At 42.7% G+C, this 20,138-nt stretch overlaps 2 protein-coding genes across 7 annotated transcripts in view; one reads left to right on the forward strand and one right to left on the reverse strand.

The window, feature by feature from the left end:
* Positions 1-2,410, forward strand: part of LOC124537776 (protein crumbs) — a 39,912-nt gene extending 37,502 nt beyond the window's left edge. For both annotated transcript variants that reach the window (XM_047114678.1, XM_047114685.1), the window contains 2 exons: positions 1,765-1,864; positions 1,935-2,410. In XM_047114678.1, coding sequence (XP_046970634.1) covers positions 1,765-1,864; positions 1,935-2,394 — 560 coding nt within the window. In that variant the 3' untranslated portion in view covers positions 2,395-2,410. The remainder of the gene's footprint in view (positions 1-1,764; positions 1,865-1,934) is intronic.
* A 10,389-nt stretch (positions 2,411-12,799) lies between these two features.
* LOC124539288 (protein FAM102A) overlaps positions 12,800-20,138 on the reverse strand; it is a 70,328-nt gene continuing 62,989 nt past the window's right edge. For 2 of the 5 annotated variants that reach the window (XM_047116636.1, XM_047116627.1), the window contains 9 exons: positions 19,017-19,197; positions 18,399-18,535; positions 18,032-18,121; positions 17,862-17,965; positions 17,704-17,801; positions 15,055-15,744; positions 14,050-14,152; positions 13,680-13,971; positions 12,800-13,615 (listed from right to left, as the gene is read on the reverse strand). In XM_047116636.1, coding sequence (XP_046972592.1) covers positions 13,362-13,615; positions 13,680-13,971; positions 14,050-14,152; positions 15,055-15,744; positions 17,704-17,801; positions 17,862-17,965; positions 18,032-18,121; positions 18,399-18,535; positions 19,017-19,197 — 1,949 coding nt within the window. In that variant the 3' untranslated portion in view covers positions 12,800-13,361. Of the gene's footprint in view, positions 13,972-14,049; positions 14,153-15,054; positions 15,745-17,703; positions 17,802-17,861; positions 17,966-18,031; positions 18,122-18,398; positions 18,536-19,016; positions 19,198-20,138 lie in introns of all 5 variants that reach the window. The other 3 variants (XM_047116655.1, XM_047116646.1, XM_047116663.1) reach the window with 3 other exon arrangements.

Raw genomic sequence — 20,138 nt, forward strand, 5'->3', positions numbered from 1 at the left:
TTTCTTTTGTTTATTTTTTTCCAATTTTAGAGTTATTTGTTATTTTTAAGATAAAAAATTAATTAATTGAGGTATTACTTTTTTTTTACTAAATATTTAACTTATATACCTTTAAATTTTATGTACAAAAAAAAAAACCCCTATTTCGTGTTTAATTTTGATGTTTAACCACATTATGTGTTTGGGACACATTCTGTGCCGCTGAGTGTATAACGTTATGTGATATTAATGAAATATAACGTTACATAACGTTATAAACGTTATATATGTAAATGGTATTGTGGTTTAAGTGTGAAAGTTTAATAAATGAGCAGATAGACAGTCCGAGCTACCTTCGCATTTATAATATTAATGTGTATATCGAATTTATACGGACACGGTAACGTTGAAATTGCAGTGACGTGTATATAAATGTCACTTGTACAAATTATTTGTGTTAAAATCTTTAATAGTAATGTCGTGATGAAAAAAAAACCCCGCCCCCTTGTAAATAAATAAGTAACGAAACAAAACACAAACAAAGTATTTCAAATATTACTTTGGAAACAAAAGTTAGAATATCTATGACACGCCGCGCTTGTGATAATAGTATGACTTGAAGTTTTGTTTTATAAATAGAAAACAAAATTTAATAACTAAAAAATAATATTAAATTACTATATTTATTATATTTTATTAGGTTATTATTGGTCGCTAGTGGCTCTACGTAATATTATTTCTGCCCCACTATTCGAATCTTATCAGGCCGCAAACGCGCCATCGACAACAATCTAATTCTGAAGATAATCACTGATAACGTTGCACCGATTCTCAAACTTTTATATTTTGTTTGACTGATAAATGAAATAAGTCGATAAGAAGGGTCTTAAATATACGTGCTAGTAGACTTATAAAATTGTATTCTTTGTTACTGTATTATTCTTTTTAAAATAATATATATTTTATGAATTTCACTGTTGGCAGTTTACTATAGTAATAAAATATACTAAATTAAAATGTGACCGCCGCCGTGATGTAACGCGTGACTAATTCTATCGAGAGTAGCTCATCAATTGAATTAATGTGACGCGCATTTCCTTACGCGACATTGATAACGCCGCGGCGAGGAAACTTAGCAAACAATTACACTTTGTGAATCACTGGCCTCGCGCGGAGGTTACTGTCAGTGGCGCACAAAAAATGTACTACATTTATTAGTTCGGCATAAAGTAGAAGAAAATGTGCAGTGCGGTGATCGCGTCGACGCGAGTCTGTGTGAATATGTGCGGGAACGCGCTCCGCGGGTGACGCGCCCGGCATGGCGCCTGTGCGGACCTGTGCGTGGCTTGTGCTCCTCGTGGCGGCGAGTGCGCTCGGTACTGGCCCTTTGTATCGGACACTTTGTCCTCCCAGAAGGGCGGTCAAAGTCAATTTAGTGTCACGTGCTGCATCCGATTGCAGTCACAACATCTCTTAGTCACTGCTCCATTACGGTCACATCTCTAGAGACCCGCGGAACTAGATTGCATGGATTTTAACGTCATATTTTATAATAAAAATGTAAATTATTAATAGGGGTAAAGGAGTATGTTTACCTTTACCATATGTAACATAATTTGCGTCAGTATCACATCTTATCATAGTACAGCTTTCACGGTCAAAAGATAAGAAGGAAAAACAATTTTCGAGGTGGCTAGCTAGTAACGGTTAAATTACACGAAAATATAAAAGTAAGTAGTCGAGTATTAAATAGAACGCTAACGACGCGCTGATGGTGCTCCACAGAGTGGCGCGGCGCGCGCTGCGAGGAGGACGTGGACGAGTGCGCCGAGCGCCGCGTGAGCTGCGGGCCCGGCCGCTGCCGCAACCTGCCCGGCGGCTACACGTGCGTGCCGTCGCCGATCACCCCGGCCCCCACCGCCCACCGCACCGCCTAACCGCCGCTGTGTCCGCAGGTGCGAGTGCGCCGAGGGCTACTGCGGCGACGAGTGCGCGCTGCTCGACCTCTGCTTCGCGACCGGCGCGGCCGAGGCGAGCGAGGCGGGCGAGGCGCGCGAGGCGGGCTCGGCGCACGGGCCCTGCCTGCATGGCCGCTGCGAGCAGGCGTGCGCCGCGCAGGTGGACTACGTGTGCCACTGCGAGGACGGCTGGGCCGGCAAGAACTGCTCGCAGGCGGCCGTGGCGGGCGAGGCGAGCGCGAGCGGCGGGCAGGCCACGCGCGTGGCGCTGGGCGTGGGCGGCGCGCTGGCGGCGCTGCTGCTGGGCGGCGCGGCGCTGGCGGCGCTGGCGGCGCAGGCGCGGCGCAAGCGCGCCACGCGCGGCACGTACTCGCCGTCGGGGCAGGAGTACTGCAACCCGCGCGCCGAGATGATCACGCACGCGCTCAAGCCGCCGCCGGAGGAGAGGCTCATCTAGCGACGTCTGTGATCAATGACATTAGACAGAGTTTCATCATTGGCTCCGTGATCGATCCGATCCCCACGAGGACTTGTAGTCACAAAGAATTGTATGTACGAGTGTAACCCTCACAATATATAGAAAATTTATATTTAAATTGTAAGCTCTCACTAAAACCATAATCAAAACGTATTATAAAAAACTTAGGTATGACAAATGTTTAGTTACGATCGCGGTACTCTTATCCGAATTGTAATCATGAAATAAATGATGAAATATATTATTCGCCCGACGCGTGGCGCTGCAGTCGCGTAGCGGGCGCGGGGTCGCGAGGGCCTCCGTCGGGCGGGCCGCGAGGTGTGCCGATGCTTTCATTGCACATCGAACCGCCGAGTGCCGCGTGCGCCTTCTTACCTAGTAAATGTTGTAAATAGTCTTATCGCGACACCCGGTGGCGGGCCGGCCATTCGACGGAGGCGTACTCGTGTTTCGATATGTATATTGTATAATTACTTAGGCTAAGTGAAACGAAAAGCGTGCAAGATTCTAAATTACTTATAGTGAAGGCGCCCTCGGCCGCGACTCCCGCGCGGGGCGTCCGTGCCTTAAACACAAGTCTGTATATTGAGGATTTTATTATTGTATAACTCGAACACTAGAGCTCGAAGCAGCTCGCCTAGACCTAAGGACGCGTAGTGTAAGTGTACAGTAGGAGTCCAGTCCGAAGCGACGGCGACGTGATAAAATGTACTTAAATATTTAAATCTACCAATACCAGTATTATCTGGACTACTTAGTGTGTTGCTCAACTTCCGACATTCCGCGACATTCCACGACATTCCGAGTCGCCCTGTTCTCTCGTGTATTGTTGTTCCGTCGCAGTCCTTACATTCCCCGCATGTGTCATTTGAATTGTGATATTTTGTAACTGCGGTCTGCTCTTCGGGTCGGGACTGAGGATCAATTTTATAAGATTTTCTAGTGACGAAGATTGTATTTTAACATGTATATAGTGAAGACACCTTTTGGTGGCACTAGGCTAGGTAGTATTTATTTTTCATAACTAACTATCCAAATAATTATATTTTTAATTTACTCTGTAGATAATATTTTTACATCTTTGACTAGCTTTTTTTGTAATGTTAATTAGAAATGAACCTTATTTTATATATTTATAAATTGAATGCGGATTTGAATTAGCAGCTCTTAGAATGCTCACTGCAATGTTACCGTCCACAGTTTAGCGTAGTACGAGATATTTTGTTGATCGCACCGTTCTATTGGCGTGTACTCATTATTACTTCACTTCGTCACGTGACTGCAATAAAAATATTCTTTACAATACACCTGATTTTTATTTCTTTTCCTTCTTTAACAGATAATATTCAAGCCAAAGGTATTTGTACATAATACATAAAATATATACTAAACAAATGCTGATAAATTTCGAAGTTTCTAAAGTGATGTCGTATACAAACATATTTTTGCACTAACATTGCAAACGCTGGCTGTTCCCTATAATCCCGTCATTGTATACATTCAAAAACGAATATTAAATTAACAAGCCAATTGTTTGGTATGTTGTACCTAGAAAAGCTTGAGTTTTTCGATCAAGAATTCCGGGGCGCTGTTTTTGAAAGTTTTCTCTTCTCCATCTTGACAGTTAATCGTAGTGACGGGGTCATTCTGTATGTTAGAAACGAACTCAAATATACTATATCTCATCCAAATTTAACTGACGCAAGTTCTTTAATATGTAATTTTAATGATCAATTCTGTCTCATAGCTATATATAGGTCCCCCTCTTTTAATCGAATCGACAATTTCATGAACAGTCTTACTACCTTATTTTCTAATACGAACAACCATAAAAATCTTGTTGTTGTTGGTAACATAAATATAAATATTGCTCCATTAAGTAAAGACAATCGTTCGCATGAATACTTAGATCTCATTAGCAGTCATGGATTCTTGCCAACTCATTACCTTCCTACCCATGACAAAAGCTGTATTGACCATGTACTAATAAAAGCTCAACTTAAATGTACGACTCTTGTATTAGATCCATCTGTTACTGACCATTCTCCAGTTCTCGTTTGCCTTGACTTTAAAATTCCTAGACAGCATATTCCAAAAAATCGCTATTGCACTGACTATACATGCGTCAAAAAGTGCATAGATGAAATAAATTTTAATGATTTAATACATTCTCAGGACCCTAATATTGCAGCAAACACTTTAGTCGATACCCTGAGTAACGTTATTGAGACAAATACTAAAACTGTTCGTACGCCAAGGAGGAAAATAGTTATTAAGCTCTGGATCACTCCAGGGCTTCTTAGATGCATTAGACATCGAGACCGGCTTCACAGAAAGTATAAAAAATCACCTGATAATGAAATTTTAAGAACAACGTACTATAGATATAAAAATTTTTGCAATAATCTTTTAAAGCGACTCAAACTCAATTACGAAAATAATTAATTTAGAAAAGCTAAAAAGAATACAAAACAAACTTGGCAGGTTATTAAAAAAGTAACAAATATAGCTCATTCCCCAATAGAACTTTTACAACTCCAGTCAAACCCTAAAACTTCTCTTAATTATATTAATAAATATTTTGTTGAGATAGGAAGTAAACTTGCGACTCAGATACAAGCTCAACCAAATTTTCCCTTGATGAAAGACACACATCTTACCTCCTCTCCTGTGAACTCTTTTGCTTTTTTACCGGTTGATCCGAAAGAAGTAGAAACCATTATTATAAATTTAAAAAATAGTGCAGTTGGTTGGGATGGGATCCCGATTTCCATTTTAAAATCTAGTCGTACTGCATTGGCTCCAGTAATCTCTAAAATCTGTAACCTCTGTCTTACTAAGGGTGTATTTCCTAATTGCTTTAAAAAGGCATTAGTTATTCCTATCTATAAGCAAGGCTATAGAAACAGTGTCAACAATTACAGGCCTATATCAATGCTTTCGGCCCTATCGAAAATCTTAGAGAAAATTATTAATAAAAGATTAGTTAATTATTTAGAATCACATAATCTCTTATCACCGAATCAATATGGCTTTCGAAAAGGTAAATGTACCGAAGACGCTGCACTTGACTTAACGGAATTTGTTACTAGGTCATTAGACCAGAAATTGAAATGTATCGGCATATTTTTGGACTTATCGAAAGCTTTTGACACTGTTTCTATTCCCCTGCTACTTTCAAAACTAGATAAAATGGGAATCCGGGGTTTTGCGCTGGATATTTTCAAAGATTATTTGTCTAATCGTACTCAGATAATTAAAATAAATGAATTTCGAAGCGATGAAATGCCTCTTACCTATGGTGTTCCCCAGGGTAGCATTCTTGGTCCCACGTTATTTCTCGTATACATAAATAATCTATGTCGACTTTGTATTCCTAACTGCAAAATTATAACCTATGCTGATGATACAGTTTTGCTTATCACAGGGGATACCTGGGAAAATACTTTCAGCAATGCTGAGCATGCTCTAAAACTGGTATCAGAATGGTTGTGTGCGAGTTTATTGAGCTTAAACATCAACAAAAGTAAATTCCTCACCTTTTCGTCATCTAGTTCTTCTCTACCTGATGCTCATAAATGTATTTTAAAAGCACACAACTGTGAGTCACTAAATTCTATCAACTGTTCTTGCCCTACTGTAGAGTATGCTTCTAATATAAAATATCTTGGACTACAAATTGATAACACTTTGTCTTGGAAATTACACATAACTAATAATCTAACTATCAAAATAAGAAAACTAGTATATATATTCAAAAATCTCAGAGCTTCCGCGGAAAGATCTACTATCTTCATGGTATATTATGCTATAGTTCAATCTCTGCTTATGTATTGTATTACAGTATGGGGAGGAAGCAATAAAACATCCTTGTTACAGCTAGAAAGAGCTCAAAGGTCAATATTGAAAGTGATGACTAATAGATCCTAAAGATTTCCGACAAACGAACTATATAATGATTGCAAGGTGTTATCCGTTCGACAGCTATCTATTTATGAAACTGTTTTACGCAAACACAATACCCTAACTTATGTTGATAATCGTGATAAAAGGAGAGTAGATATAATATTCCAGATAGAAAAGCACAGAAGTAAACTTGCAGGAAGGCATTATTATATTATTAGCTCCAGATTATACAATAAAATTAACAAACTTATAAATATATATCATCTTAATAGAAATAAGTGTAAAAAAGTATTAAAAGAATGGTTGCTAGTAAAATCTTACGACGAAACTGAAAAGCTGCTTGAAGTCTTAGGTTCCTAGTAGACTCAAATACACCCACCCACAAACATGCACACTCCCCCCCTTTACACACACACACACACACACACACACATCTCAAATATACGCATGCTCAATTTTACACATACCTACTACTAATTTTATTTTACTATACTAGTTATTAGTTATATTCTAAGTTAAAGCTAACGATACTTTTGGCATATACTATATTGTGTAGACTCTTTTTTCGCTATTTCACTTTTGTCAACTTGGTAAAATGAATCCTTTGTAACAGGAGAGTACTGTCGCCTGAAATACAGGTTTATACCTAGCTCAGGGACAGTAGATTCTATTTGCATATACCTTGTACCTTTATGCATTGCAATCAGATGTCAATGTCTATACAATTGTGATGTGTTTTGAAATATATATATTATTATTATTATATATTATATATAGTTATACAACATACCAAACAATTAGCTTATTAATTTCATTTTAGTTTATTTGCCTTTTTTCCGACGAAATGACTGGTATACTACAAATACTAAAATGTACTACAGTTTTGTACACGTTCAAAAAGCTTGAAAATCTATGATAGCATATATCTATCTCTCGAAGATAACCCACATTAACCATTTTTTGTCCTTTTTACGAGAAAATGGCTTATTTTCGGCAACTTTAAGAGGGCAGTCTGTAGCGTGGGAATTTATTTTCGAACACACATATAGGTATTTTACAATAATACATTTGCATTTCACGGTGTATCGTACGCATCCCCTGAAATAATTAGTTGGTTTTTGTCGATGCAACTAATAAATTATATTTTCATTGCGTATTCACAACGTAGGATTTATAAAAATACATTTAAATACGAGTAATGTATTTAGTTATGAGGTTGTCACTCGCAAAATCAATTTTAAATTGTTTGTTAGCAAAGGGTGCGGTCAGAGTGCAATAAGATGCCTAATATACCTAATGATTTTTAGATTTTCAACTACTTTTGTCTAAATAAATAATTATTATTTTGTGAATATTTTCAGCTTGGTAGCTTGGTAGCTATATCAAATAAGAGCGTAGACACATTAAATAATCACTTACAGTAAGTAAAAAGTAAAAGTAACAGCCTGTAAATTTCCCACTGCTGAGATAAGGCCTCCTCTTCCATTAAGGAGAGAGATTGGAACATATTCCACCACGCTGTTCCAATGCGGGTTGGTGGAATGCACATGTGACAGAATTTCGATGAAATTAGACACATGCAGGTTTCCTCACGATGTTTTCCTTCACCGCCGAGCACGAGATGAATTATAAACACAATTAAGCACATATATAAAGTGGTGCTTGCCTGGGTTTGAACCCGCAGTCATCGGTTAAGATGCACGCGTTCTAACCACTGGGCCATCTCAGCTCTACTCAATAATCACTTACTAATATTTAATAAATAAAAATAACGGAAGCATAATTATATTAATTATATTGCTTTTTTTAAATTCACTAAAATCTATTAAATAACACAAAAATATTACAATTTGACAATTATTACGATAACAGCGATAATAAAAAAATACCTACCTTTATACATTACAATCCTTAGCAGAAAAAACTAATAATACATTTACAACAAAAAAAAACAATAATTATTTGGTGTTATGGGGGATAAAAAAACTTTGTCTTGGTTAAACAAGTCAATGACACAAGAAAATGTTTTTTATGAAATAATTCAATTAAAATTATTTTATATTAGGTACATATAGTTATTTCATAGTGTGCTTAACTCTGTTCTAAAAAATCGCTGTGTGCTACATGATGGTCAGCACGGCTTCACGCGTGGTTTGTCAACAGAAACTGCAATAATGAGTTTAAAGCACACTGTTAAATATTATACGAACAAGCGCACACCGGTGTACGCTTGTTTCTTGGACCTCAGTAAAGCTTTCGATCTGGTCTCATACGACATCTTATGGCGTAAGTTGGAAGGCATAGGGCTACCTGATGGCTGCACTGACTTACTCAAGTTCTGGTATAGTAAGCAAGTGAACTATGTGAGATGGGCAAATGAGTACTCCGAACCATACAGAATGCAGTGCGGAGTCAGACAAGGAGAAGGACTGACCTCTCCGAGACTTTTTAATTGGTATGTGGATGCACTGATACGGGAGCTGAGCGGTATGCGTGTCGGTTGTCATATTGGAAACGTTTGCGTTAATAACATCAGTTACGCTGACGATATGGTCCTGTTGGCACCCTCGGTTAGTGCGCTGAGAACACTGCTTGGCGCTTGTGAAAGGTTTGCTGTACAATACCAAAAAGTCGCAGTTCATGGTGTTTAAGGCTGGCAGCAAATGTCCTAAAGTGGTTACTCCCATTACACTTTGTAACGCACCTCTGGAGAGAGTGTATAAATTTAAATATCTGGGACACATCGTTACTAAGATGATGAAGATATTGAGAGAGAACGTAGGGCACTGTCGGTTAGAGCAAACATGTTGGTACATAGATTTGGACGCTGCACTGATACTGTCAAAATCACGCTTTTCAAAGCCTATTATTGTACATAATTATATTCGTGTAGTCTATGGACTGATAGTACTAAAAAGGCCTACAGTGCCCTGCGTACTCAATATAATAATGCGTTCAGAGCACTTTTGCGGCTGCCGCGCTTCTGTAACGCATCTGCGATGTTTGCGCTGGCAAATGTGGACAGCTTTGTCGCAATCGTTCGGAGAAAACCGCTTCATTGCTAAACAAAGTGCGTGGCAGCAGCCACAGTGTACTGAGCGAAATTGACAACAGCGGAGACTGTCCGCTGATCAGCCAAATGGCACAGAGGACAACGTCCTTTTTAGTTTTAAATTATTAATTTTTGTATAGCTACTAACATAGATATAACTTTTTAAATTATTTCCTTTTTACTAACAATTTTATGGATCAAAGTTGTCCGCAGTAAAACATTTTTATTTTTTTAGTTATAATATTAAAAAGGTTGGGCCGTTGACGGGATCTGGTCATAAAAGGTACTATTAGTATCAATACACAGAGTAATGTATATCAACCATTTTTGCTTAGCACTATACTAATTAATGTATTAACAAAGGCCCAATCTACGAGGCCCTGGCGACCGATTGATGGCGGTATGACCATCTGAAACAGCGCAAATAAGTGATACAGACCGGTGACGGGCAGAATTGTCACCTATGCGTGAAGTAACGCCCTGCGATTTCGATACCGAAGGCCAAGCTTGGCGAGTATAGTATTTACCCTAAAAAAAAGTCCAAAATGTCCTCGGCCCCAGTCCACGGAAACACTACTATTCTTAGTTACGGCGGGGGCAGGCACAGTAACGGTAGGGCAGGCTCTGCCAAGAAACTCCATGTTACGAACGACCCCACAAACAAACCCTGGTGACGTACGATTAACAAACGATTAGGTTTGATGAACACCTGATGCAACTGGAAGAGGAACTGAAATATATAAAATAATACTTTTGAGGTCTCTGCGAAGTCCGAAGAGAGGAAGAGGACAGAATCACTTAGATTCGGGCCCTCTTATGTACTTCAGGGAGGGAAACCAACAATCTCAAGGCGGGACCGCGTTTCTGGTGCATAAGGACGTCATTAATAATTTTATTACAAATGGGATATTTAGCATATTTTTTATGATTATTAGATGAAGCTCCATATTTCGACATTATCTACGAATGTCTTATGCATGAGTCTCGTGATAAAAATAGCCATGTTAATTTAGAATCTCATTATTAACGTTGTCGAAATCTCCAGTGAGTTGACAGGGGTTGCGCACTTCTTCAAAGTTGTGCAGGTTACATACCCAACAAGACACCTTCAGATGATGAAGAGGAAAATATGTACCAAGACATATCCAGAGTGGAACTTCCTAGAAAAAGAGGGGCAATCTGAAGTCATTCTTTAAGAAACAGCCCGAACGGAAGTGGACATGGCAAACCCCGATGCAATGACCAAAAATTAGATAGATTCCATCATAATGGATAAGCGACGGATTCTAAGAGATTAATCTTTGGTCACCAGGTTTAATACTGGAAGTGACTACCAACTCGTACGAGGCAATCTGGTTATTCGTTTCAAGCTCGAACATGCCCATTTAATGAAATCTACGTTCAGACCTAACATGCTTCAAGCCGGAGATGGCAACCGATTCGTTGCCTTGGAATCCACAAACGACGTTGACCAGAAACTTGACCAAGTGGTAAGAATTCTGAAAGATGAAGGCTAGAAATTCCTTTAGCAGAGACTCTGCAGCTCATACAGGAGCGACGAGGTAATTAATCATCTACTTCATCAGATAGGGCTCAGACAAACTAATAAATCACGAGACTTGTACGACATGATCTCCTCAACTCAATTATCTATTCCATCGAGCGATTGCATGCATCGATCGGGCGATCGAGCAAAATCGGGGTTCGAAATTTTCGTTCGGCCTCTGGGCAGGAGCCATCTGACGAAGTTAACATCTCTGGTCAAGTCGTCGCTTTTAAGCTAGAAGTTATCTCTGAAATTGAAAACTTCTACGGCCAGTTATATGCTCGCCTGCAGATCAACATGGTTCCGATAACCGGGATCACACATCCCGGGGTCACCCTGACCTGCCACCACACCGAAGACCTACCGGTAATCAGCCTTATTAATAAGACTCCACTATCCGTCCCTGTCTGTACGTCTGTCAGTAAAACAAATAAAAGATTGTCTCGAAAAATTGCAAAAACTAAATTTCATTTCCTAATTTTTTTTACTAAAAACTTTGACCTTGCGACGCGCCGATGATCACAATTAAAAAAAAAAAAACAAAATGAAATTGTAGGTCTGAATATGCTCTACGCATTGTGCGCGTCTTACAAATTTTTCGACATTTATGACCAAAAATAAAAATTACTGAAATTGTGTGCTGAATTTTTGACTTTTTTGATCGATATTTTCATAACGATACATGATACGCGTAAATGATTAAGATATCATTGTAGAGCACAATAAAAGCTACAAAAATGAAGAATGAAGAATGAATGGACTAATAAGCAATGATAAGGAAAACATTAACCGATTAGCAATTATACTTACTCATTTCATGTGATTAAAGTAAAAATTAAACATTAGCGTCTCACGACACTCGCACCCCACCCTTATGATAACTTGTCTATGTGTGCGTAGACGTTTCGCGTAATTATAATGTTCGGCTCGAAATAAAATTGACGTGCTCTCACCTTGAGCTCTGGGGAGGGACTGAAGATTTATTGACAGCGATGTCGAATAAAAAATCAAAACCGTCAAATGATTTTCTCCATACTAAAATGTATGGACGACGAATGCAAAAAAGTAAGCAATATTTAAATAAAAATTACTATAATATTGTGTAATATGATAAAAATTGAATGCGGTACCCTCATTATTTACACCTTTGAGACTATATTTAACCAAAAATACATGTATAAATTAGCATCTAAATAGCTCAGAAAATCCGAATATAAAAAATGTCGATTTCCGTGTTTGGATTGATGTTGACGATGAATATGCTAGGTTATTGATGTATATTTTAGATATATTATGATTTGAAACTTGAGACATATCTATTAATACTGAATGTAATTTTTTATCCATATTCGATGCTCCAGTTTTCAGATATTTCAAAACTAGTAAGTGCCATTTTAGCGTTCCGTAAGGACGGCCCCCTTAAGTAATACAGCATGAACCCTTATGGCATTAAGTACCTTTAATGCATACTGCATTTAACATAGACCAGTAGGGTTAACGACTGAAAGAATGTGAACGTCGTGAATTCATTCTGTTGTATATTTAGTATCATTTTTGTCTATAAAATACCTTCCAATGATTACTAGTCTACTCTTACTTTTATAATTTACTAGGTAACGCTTAATGCAACGCGTGCTGAAGTTGCTCTTATCTATAAAAGCAAATAATCTCACAGACAATGTGTAGCGACCGCGGCGCTTGTAATTTTTTAAAATAATGGGTAATAGTATTCTGTTTAACTATTCCTGTCACAGATATTCACATACTTTTCCAAGCTTTGAAAGTCAATATTAGTTGAAAATGAAATATTTAATACAATTTATTTTTAATAGACGTCGGGGTTAAGTGCTACAAATGTAAAATAAAATAATACACAAAAATAGTTCTAAACACTTCCTTTATTCAAATACTGTACAGGCTGTATTACAAGACAATATGATACAATAACAAGGCGCGTGACGAGTAGCTTTACACAAAGGAATGACTTAGATAACCTCTCCGCACGGTCGAATGCCGACGCCGTGACGTTTCCTCCGCCCGTGTGGACAAGCCGTTTGGCACTTCATTGGATATTTACAACAATTATTTTATAAAACGGAAAGTTGGAGGGATTCGGAAGTATACAGTTTCAACATGGAGGGGCCGATCTCGGTAGTAACAATAATATATCAATAAAATAATTAGTAAACATTCAAAATTACAAAAAACTCAAAAAATACGATCTCGCCGTCAGACATACGTCGCCTAGCACCAGGTACGTGAGCACTCCATCGCGATAAATAAATAAATAGAAAAACATGTGCGGATGAATTTAAATATTAAATAGGGCACAAAGGACACGAAACGCACACGTCAGACTAGCGGCCGGCAGAACCGGAGGGGGCGCTGGCGTCACGAGTTACAAACAGTCCTACTTACAATATACAATAAAAACAATATAAATCATACGACACCGCTCCGATCGCGCGCACAACCCAGCGGACCGTCCGGGAAGACCGAGGGCGACTCTCCGCGAGTCGCTCGTGGAACAAATACATTATGGCATAATCTATTACACAATATCAAAACAATAAATATGCATCGCGTCGTGCACCGAGTCCGTCGAATCTCGTTTAATACTGTCGGCGCGAGCCCTACGCTGCCGGCGTCAGGGCTCCCGCGCGGGCTCGCCGCGCTCCGCGATGGCCGGCGGCTACCTGCGGACACACGGCACGTCAGCACGGCGCCCGCGGGCCGGGCGGGCGCTCGCGCGGCGCGCACCTGTTGTCGTGCGGGTGCAGCACCACGCGCTGGTAGTCGCGCCGCGCCAGCTGCTGGCGCCGCCGCGAGCCCAGCTCCGCCGTGCCGTCGCGCGTGATGTACAGCTGCAGCCCCGACGCTGTGGGCAGCCGCGCGTTACTCTCGGCTCGGCCAGGCTACTCACGTCACGCCGGCGGGACTCACTCTCGGCGGCGTCGTCGACGGCGTGCTTGAGGTCGGTGGCCGCCAGCAGCTCGTCGATGAGCGAGTCGGGGTTCACGCGCGTGTTCTCCACGCGACACGACACCACGTGCTGCGGACGAGGGGCGCGACAGTTAGTCTCGGGCAGGCGGGGGGGCGGCGGGGGCGGCGGCGGCGGGGGCGGGGGTACCTGGTCGTCGGCGGGCGGCGCGCGGGCGGCCAGCGCGAGGCGCGCGCGCTCCAGCGAGCCGCTCTCGGACGCGGACGCCGTCAGCGAGCCGGACGACGGGTTCCTGCGGACACAGCGAGCGGTCACGTGTGTGGCTTCGCGAGCGCAGGCTCACTCAGTCGGAACGGTCTGTACTGGATCGTTTCCGGCCGAGATTTCGTCGATGCGACTTCGGCCAGTGACATAAAGTGTCTCGGTAGATATACTATTGCGAGCCCTCGTTGGGTGTCTTAGTGTTAGTGTCACTTCTGCTTTTGCTGTAGGTCGGTATCGAAATTACAATTTTTCCAATTCATGCAAGGAAGCACCGAAGTAGAACCTTCCGTAAGCCGCATGCATTTTAAAGCAAAGAAAAGTCATATTACAATTCATGCCAACCATACTTTTTATATTCAAAATAATAGGCAACGAAGTTGAACGAAATAACTTCAAAAACTACGGACTCTATCGAACGCTACGAAAATGTCTTAAAATAATCTGAAAAGGCAGCACACTACGACAGAGACGAGACAACATCTACGGAACATTCACACGAGGCTCGGGCGGCGCCGTCCGAGCCCGCGGGTACGTGAGGGTGCGCACAGCGCGGTGCTGGCGCGGCGCGGCAGCGAGCCCTCCCGCAGCGGGCCCTCGCGCGCCGGGCCCTCGCGCGGCGCCCCGCACGCGCCGCACGTGCCGTCCGCGCCTGCCGCCGCTCCCGCGCCCGCTCCCGCCTCGCGCCTGCGCCACACGCACTCTTAGTCCTTGACGCTCACAAACATTAAAACATGTTCCCTGGCTCGGCCGCTCTGCCAGCCGAGAGTGCGGCGCCGCGAAACACGAGATGCAGACACGGGGCGAGTTGTCGGTCCGAGCACGGGCACGGAAGTGAGAGAGGCGACAGAGGATCGTTAGCCCCACAGCCGAGTGTCGTTAGTGGTAGCGAAGCGGAAGCGTGGTGAGGTGGCGGCGGCGACACGCACTGACCTGGCGCGCTCGGGGAAGCTGCGTCGGGCCGCGCCCCGGGGCGTGGACGTGGCGTCGCCCAGCGCGCGCGAGGACAGGCTGCGCAAGCGGTGGCGCACGTCGATGTGCTCGAGCGAGCCGCTGTCCGCCTCCGCCTCGGACGGGATGCAGTAGAACTCGTCCTCGACGCAGCCCGACAGGCGGTTCGAGTTGGACACGAGCGAGTTCTTGCGGTGCGCGAGCGGCGTCAGGAAGGGGAAGTTCGTGAACAGCTCGTCGCTCCTCCGGCTCCTCTCGGCCGGCGCGGGGATCGTGTTCAGCGACTTCTGTTTGAATATCTGGAAGTTCGCGAGCGGCTGCACGGCCGACGCGATTATCGAGGCCGCCTTCTTCTTGCGGTCGAAGTACGTCGGCATCGCGAACGAGTGCTCGTCGCCGATGGTGCTGTCGGGGGTCTTGTACTCCTCGCTGGAGGGGGAGCAGAGGGCGTGGCGAGGGATCACGTCGGGGGGGCCCGTGAGGGTGGCGTTGGGCGTTAGATACGCGTCGGGGGTCGAGAGCGTGGTGTCGGGCGACAGGTAGAGGTCGGAGGTCTCGTTCAGGATGGTTCTCTCGAGGAGCAGCTTGGAGAGCGTGCGGTTCGCGTGCTTGCAGCCCGCAGCGGGCGCGTACAGCGTAGTGGTGGTGGTGGTGATTCGCTCTAAGCGCACGCTGCGAGACATGCGGGGAGGGGGCGAGGGTGAGGGGTGGCGGGGAAAAATAAAAAAATAATATATAAATCAATATAGCAAAATGGAGGCTGCGGATGTTAGTGACGTGCTCGACACTCGTGTTAGTGTGAAGCGGCGGCGGCGACACCGCACTCTATTTACAACCTGACACTCGGTACACTCGAGTCCCCATTTCGAGTAAATATCGTAATGACAGTGACACCTAGAATGAATGTTTTTTCGTTTTTACAGATGTCATCACGAACTAACGGAATGGAAGATAAAAACCAAACTTAATGCAAATTATCTTACTTTTCTCCTGCCTTCGAAGTTCTTCTATTAATGAAAGAAAAAACACAATGAATAATAAACAAGTCAATCGTGACGCCCGGCGCGCACTGACACTGTCTCTCTTGTCTCTCTTTGTTACGTGATTGTAATTATTCTTTACGTGTATATCAGTAGCCGTTTGGGAAGAGTTAAATCAAAATAAAAAAAAAACTTTATTCAAGCACTTTTGAATCGTCATTTAACAATTAAGTGAAGCTACCGGTATGGAAAGTAGATTCTACCGGCAAGAACTCAGTAGTTACTCTTTTTCAACATTTAAAAAATACAACGTCATATTAGTTAATACAATTATTTAAATTAATATATCCTGCGTGGAAGTCAACAGGTATTAATTCCACGCTTTTTTATCATCTACAAAATCTTGTATCGAGTAATACGCCTTTTTTCCCAAAATATTTTTATAATCGATTTGAATTTACGAAACGGCAAAGTTAAAAATGTCTGCGGAATTTTATTATAGAAACGGATACCTTGCCCCAAAAAAGAGTTATTGACTTTGCGGAGTCGGAAACTTTGCGTTATAAGCTTATCCTTACTCTTAATGCACATACACATACATTATCGCATTATCACTGATTTTATCAAAGTGATCAATGTTACTGTGAATATACATAATATTGTTGTAAATATATTGCGACGCAGCAGTGAGTATTCCTACTTCGTTAAAAACATCCCGAAGAGAGACTCTAGCTCCAAGATTATAAATAGACCGGATTGTCCGAACGGAGTTTTGTAAAATATATATAATTTGTCTTAAATTCAATATCTGCAGCATTACCACAAAGTAATATGCCATATGACATAATATTGTGAAAATAACCAAAATAAACTAAACGAGCGGTATCAATTAGTTGTCTAACTTTTCTAACCGCGTATGCTGCGGAGCTGAGTCTTCCTGCTAGGGATGAGGACTCCACTGAAGTCTGGAATCCAATTCTCTTCCCAAGAACACCGTCGCATCGGCTACATCAAGCCGGCCGCTTAAAGTTAAGTAACCCCCTCTAAACGACTGAACCGATTTTCGTTTACTGTTCCGGCTCAATTTATCGTTAGTTAGATACTAAATTTACACTCAAAATTGGTCCTAAGTAAGAAGCGTATTTTTTTTTCAAGACCGACGATCCCGAAACTATTTAACCGACGTCATACCTAAAATGTATGTAAACCCGCCTTATAGGACGACATTTCACAAACTATTTCATCATGAATAATTTGGAACTCAATACTGAGCAGAGCCCCCTGTTCTCTAGCCGTGTAATGTTTTACCAGAAGTTATGTGAGGTCGAAATATGTTATCCATTTACGAACCCAAACAATATGGGATAGTTGATATTGAATATCATCGGGTAAGAGCTTATAATTATATTACGAATATTTTCGCGTAATTTATGAGTAAAATTGCGTTTTTATGTCGGACGTCGCGTTTACGTAAATCCGTGGAAAAACTATATTCCTTCATTACTTAGCCAGTAAGAGCAGCCCAAAATGGCGACGCAGACATAATTATATACAGTAGCAAGTCAAAGTCTTAACCAGTATAAACCGATAGCCCGGAAGAAATATTGTCAGGCAGGCGGCACTCAAAAGGCAACATACAACAAAGGCGTACCTGTTGTGGTGCGGGCGCGCGTCGCCGGCGGAGTCGCCCTCGGAGCTCTGGCGCGAGTGCGCCGACGCCGCCGACACGGAGCTGCCGTAGCCGGACGCCTGCAACACGCACTCGTCAGCGCCGCCCGCACGCCGCCGCCGCGCGCGCGCGCCACTCACCTTGCTGCTCATGTCGCCCGACGTGTTGGACGAGTTGCGCGAGTGCGTGTGCTGCTGCTGCAGGCACTGCGCGCAGCCCGCGCCCACGGCCGCCGCGGCCAGGCCTGCGGGCGAGAGCCATCAGTGCGGTGTGCGGGGGGCGCGTGCGGGCGCGCCGGCGCGGGCCTTACCGGGGTGCTCGGGCGGCGCGGGCGGCGCGGGCGGCGCGGGCGCCTCGTCGTCGGGCGACGGCGGCTCGCACGGCGGCAGCGGCGCGCCCTCTGCACACGGACGCGGACGCGTTAGTACTCATGCCTTCTCTTTTGGAAAATCACATGTTTAGTGACGATTTCGAGGTCGACTCGTCCCGACCGAAGCTGGGGACCTGTCTGCGGTCTAGTTTCACGTGTCAGAAAGCACGGTGAACGTCTGCGTTCTACCGTCTGACAAACATTGAGAGTAGTTCTAGTTTAGGGGTACACCGATGATGTCCCCGGGGAGATTATCGAAAGAATTAAATGGGTAGGCCCATGCGTTCCGGTCGACGCGGGGACTGACCGAAGTTCTTCTTCTTGGTGAGCGAGCCGAAGCCCGAGCTGGCGGTGGAGGAGGCGCAGTCGTCGTCGGCCGCCGCCGCGCTCTCCGAGCCGCTGTCGCCGCCCGTCTTCTCGGTGGCCTCTTGCTTCCGCTCGGGGCTGGAACGAAAAGAGCGAATATAAATGTTAACTTTTTGAAAATTAAATAAAATTAAAAAGGAGAGGTGTCGTGGGACAGGCCATGTATCGTGTATTCAATTGAAATAATTTAACAATGTTTGAGAATAATCAATGAAAAAAAAAAAATATTTTTTTTATTAAAAATACCCCTGAGAGTTGAAACGAGAAACAAAAATGTGTTTAAATAATATTTGTATTACTGTATACAATAGAAAAACAGAAAATAGTGCCGATTTCAGTCCGTTCACTCTCCTGTAAGCCATAACGGAACCTCGGTCCAAAAACATTCCCTTTTTCATCTTATCAGAAAATGTAAAAAACAACATGGCGGTTCCAGCGAAGAGAAAACTTTTTTTCGCTGGTAAGTTTTATCACGGAGTAATGTAAAAATAGAATTTAAAATTGTAATCTAGTCAGGCATCTGCTATATCTTTGATAAAGTCGCACAGAATGTACATACACTTTGAAGAGCGGGTCCCCGGAGATCATGTTCATCTTGATCCGTATCCGCAGCACCGAGTTGTCCTGGCGGCGGCGCGGGTCGTAGCCCTCGAGAAGGCAGCGCCGCGTGGTCTCGCCGGCGCCCGCCAGCTCCGCCAGGTTCACGTCGCAGAACCCCAGCTTCTGGTACGACCTACCACCTGAAAATACCAAACGTAATCTAATTTTATATGTGATCATTTTATTTGAAAGAATCTTGAGACCAATTTCATTATATATTCAATAACTGCTCGTTTTATACCTCAATTGTAAAATTAGTTATTCTTGTATTAAATAATACAACTTATGATAATCTACATCGACTCAGCCGGGAATCGAACCCAGGACTTCGGAGTGGCGTACCCATAAAAAACCGGTGTACATACACTCAACCGCGGTTGTCAAAAAAACCGGGTTTTACTAAATGTATATTTTTGTATAATAGTACATGTACCAATTTCTGAAACGGCTGGGCAGATTTTGACAGGACTTTCACTGGCAGAAAGCTTATTTAGTAAGGAGTAACTTAGGCTATACAAATAATTTGTTAAATTCAGACGCGCACAAGGTTGGCGCACTGCTAGCCATTATCATTACATCGTATAAAACTTAGACGGTCACCGCTTTCTGTTTATATGTATGCATAGATCTTTCAAATTACACAACGGATTTTTATGCGTTTTTTTTAGTAGACAGTGATTCGAGAAGAAGGTTTTTGTATATAATACATTGATGATATAGTAAAGAAACAACAAGGCACAACTGAGTAACAAAAACACATCGTCTTTTTAATGGAGCTGATGTTCATATATATTCCGAGTCATCAAATTTTAGTATCATCCATCCCTGCGTAGGTGGAGAGAACCTCGGTAAACACGATTTAAACATACTCCGAACATGACTAACGACGCAAAAAACACCCGAGAGGTTCGCGAAGTCGACACTCTCCTCGGAAAACTTGGCTAGTTCGACAGTTCGCAACTTGGGACTCTTCCCGCTGATTGCTATCGACGATTTTAAAGTATATTTATCGTCTTTCCACTTTCCAGTCGCTCTGCTAAGTTGTTGCCAACTTTCGTGGTGATCAAAAAGATGATGGAAT

The sequence above is a fragment of the Vanessa cardui genome, chromosome 2 (genome assembly GCF_905220365.1).
Source record: "Vanessa cardui chromosome 2, ilVanCard2.1, whole genome shotgun sequence".
Classification (NCBI taxonomy): domain Eukaryota; kingdom Metazoa; phylum Arthropoda; class Insecta; order Lepidoptera; family Nymphalidae; genus Vanessa; species Vanessa cardui.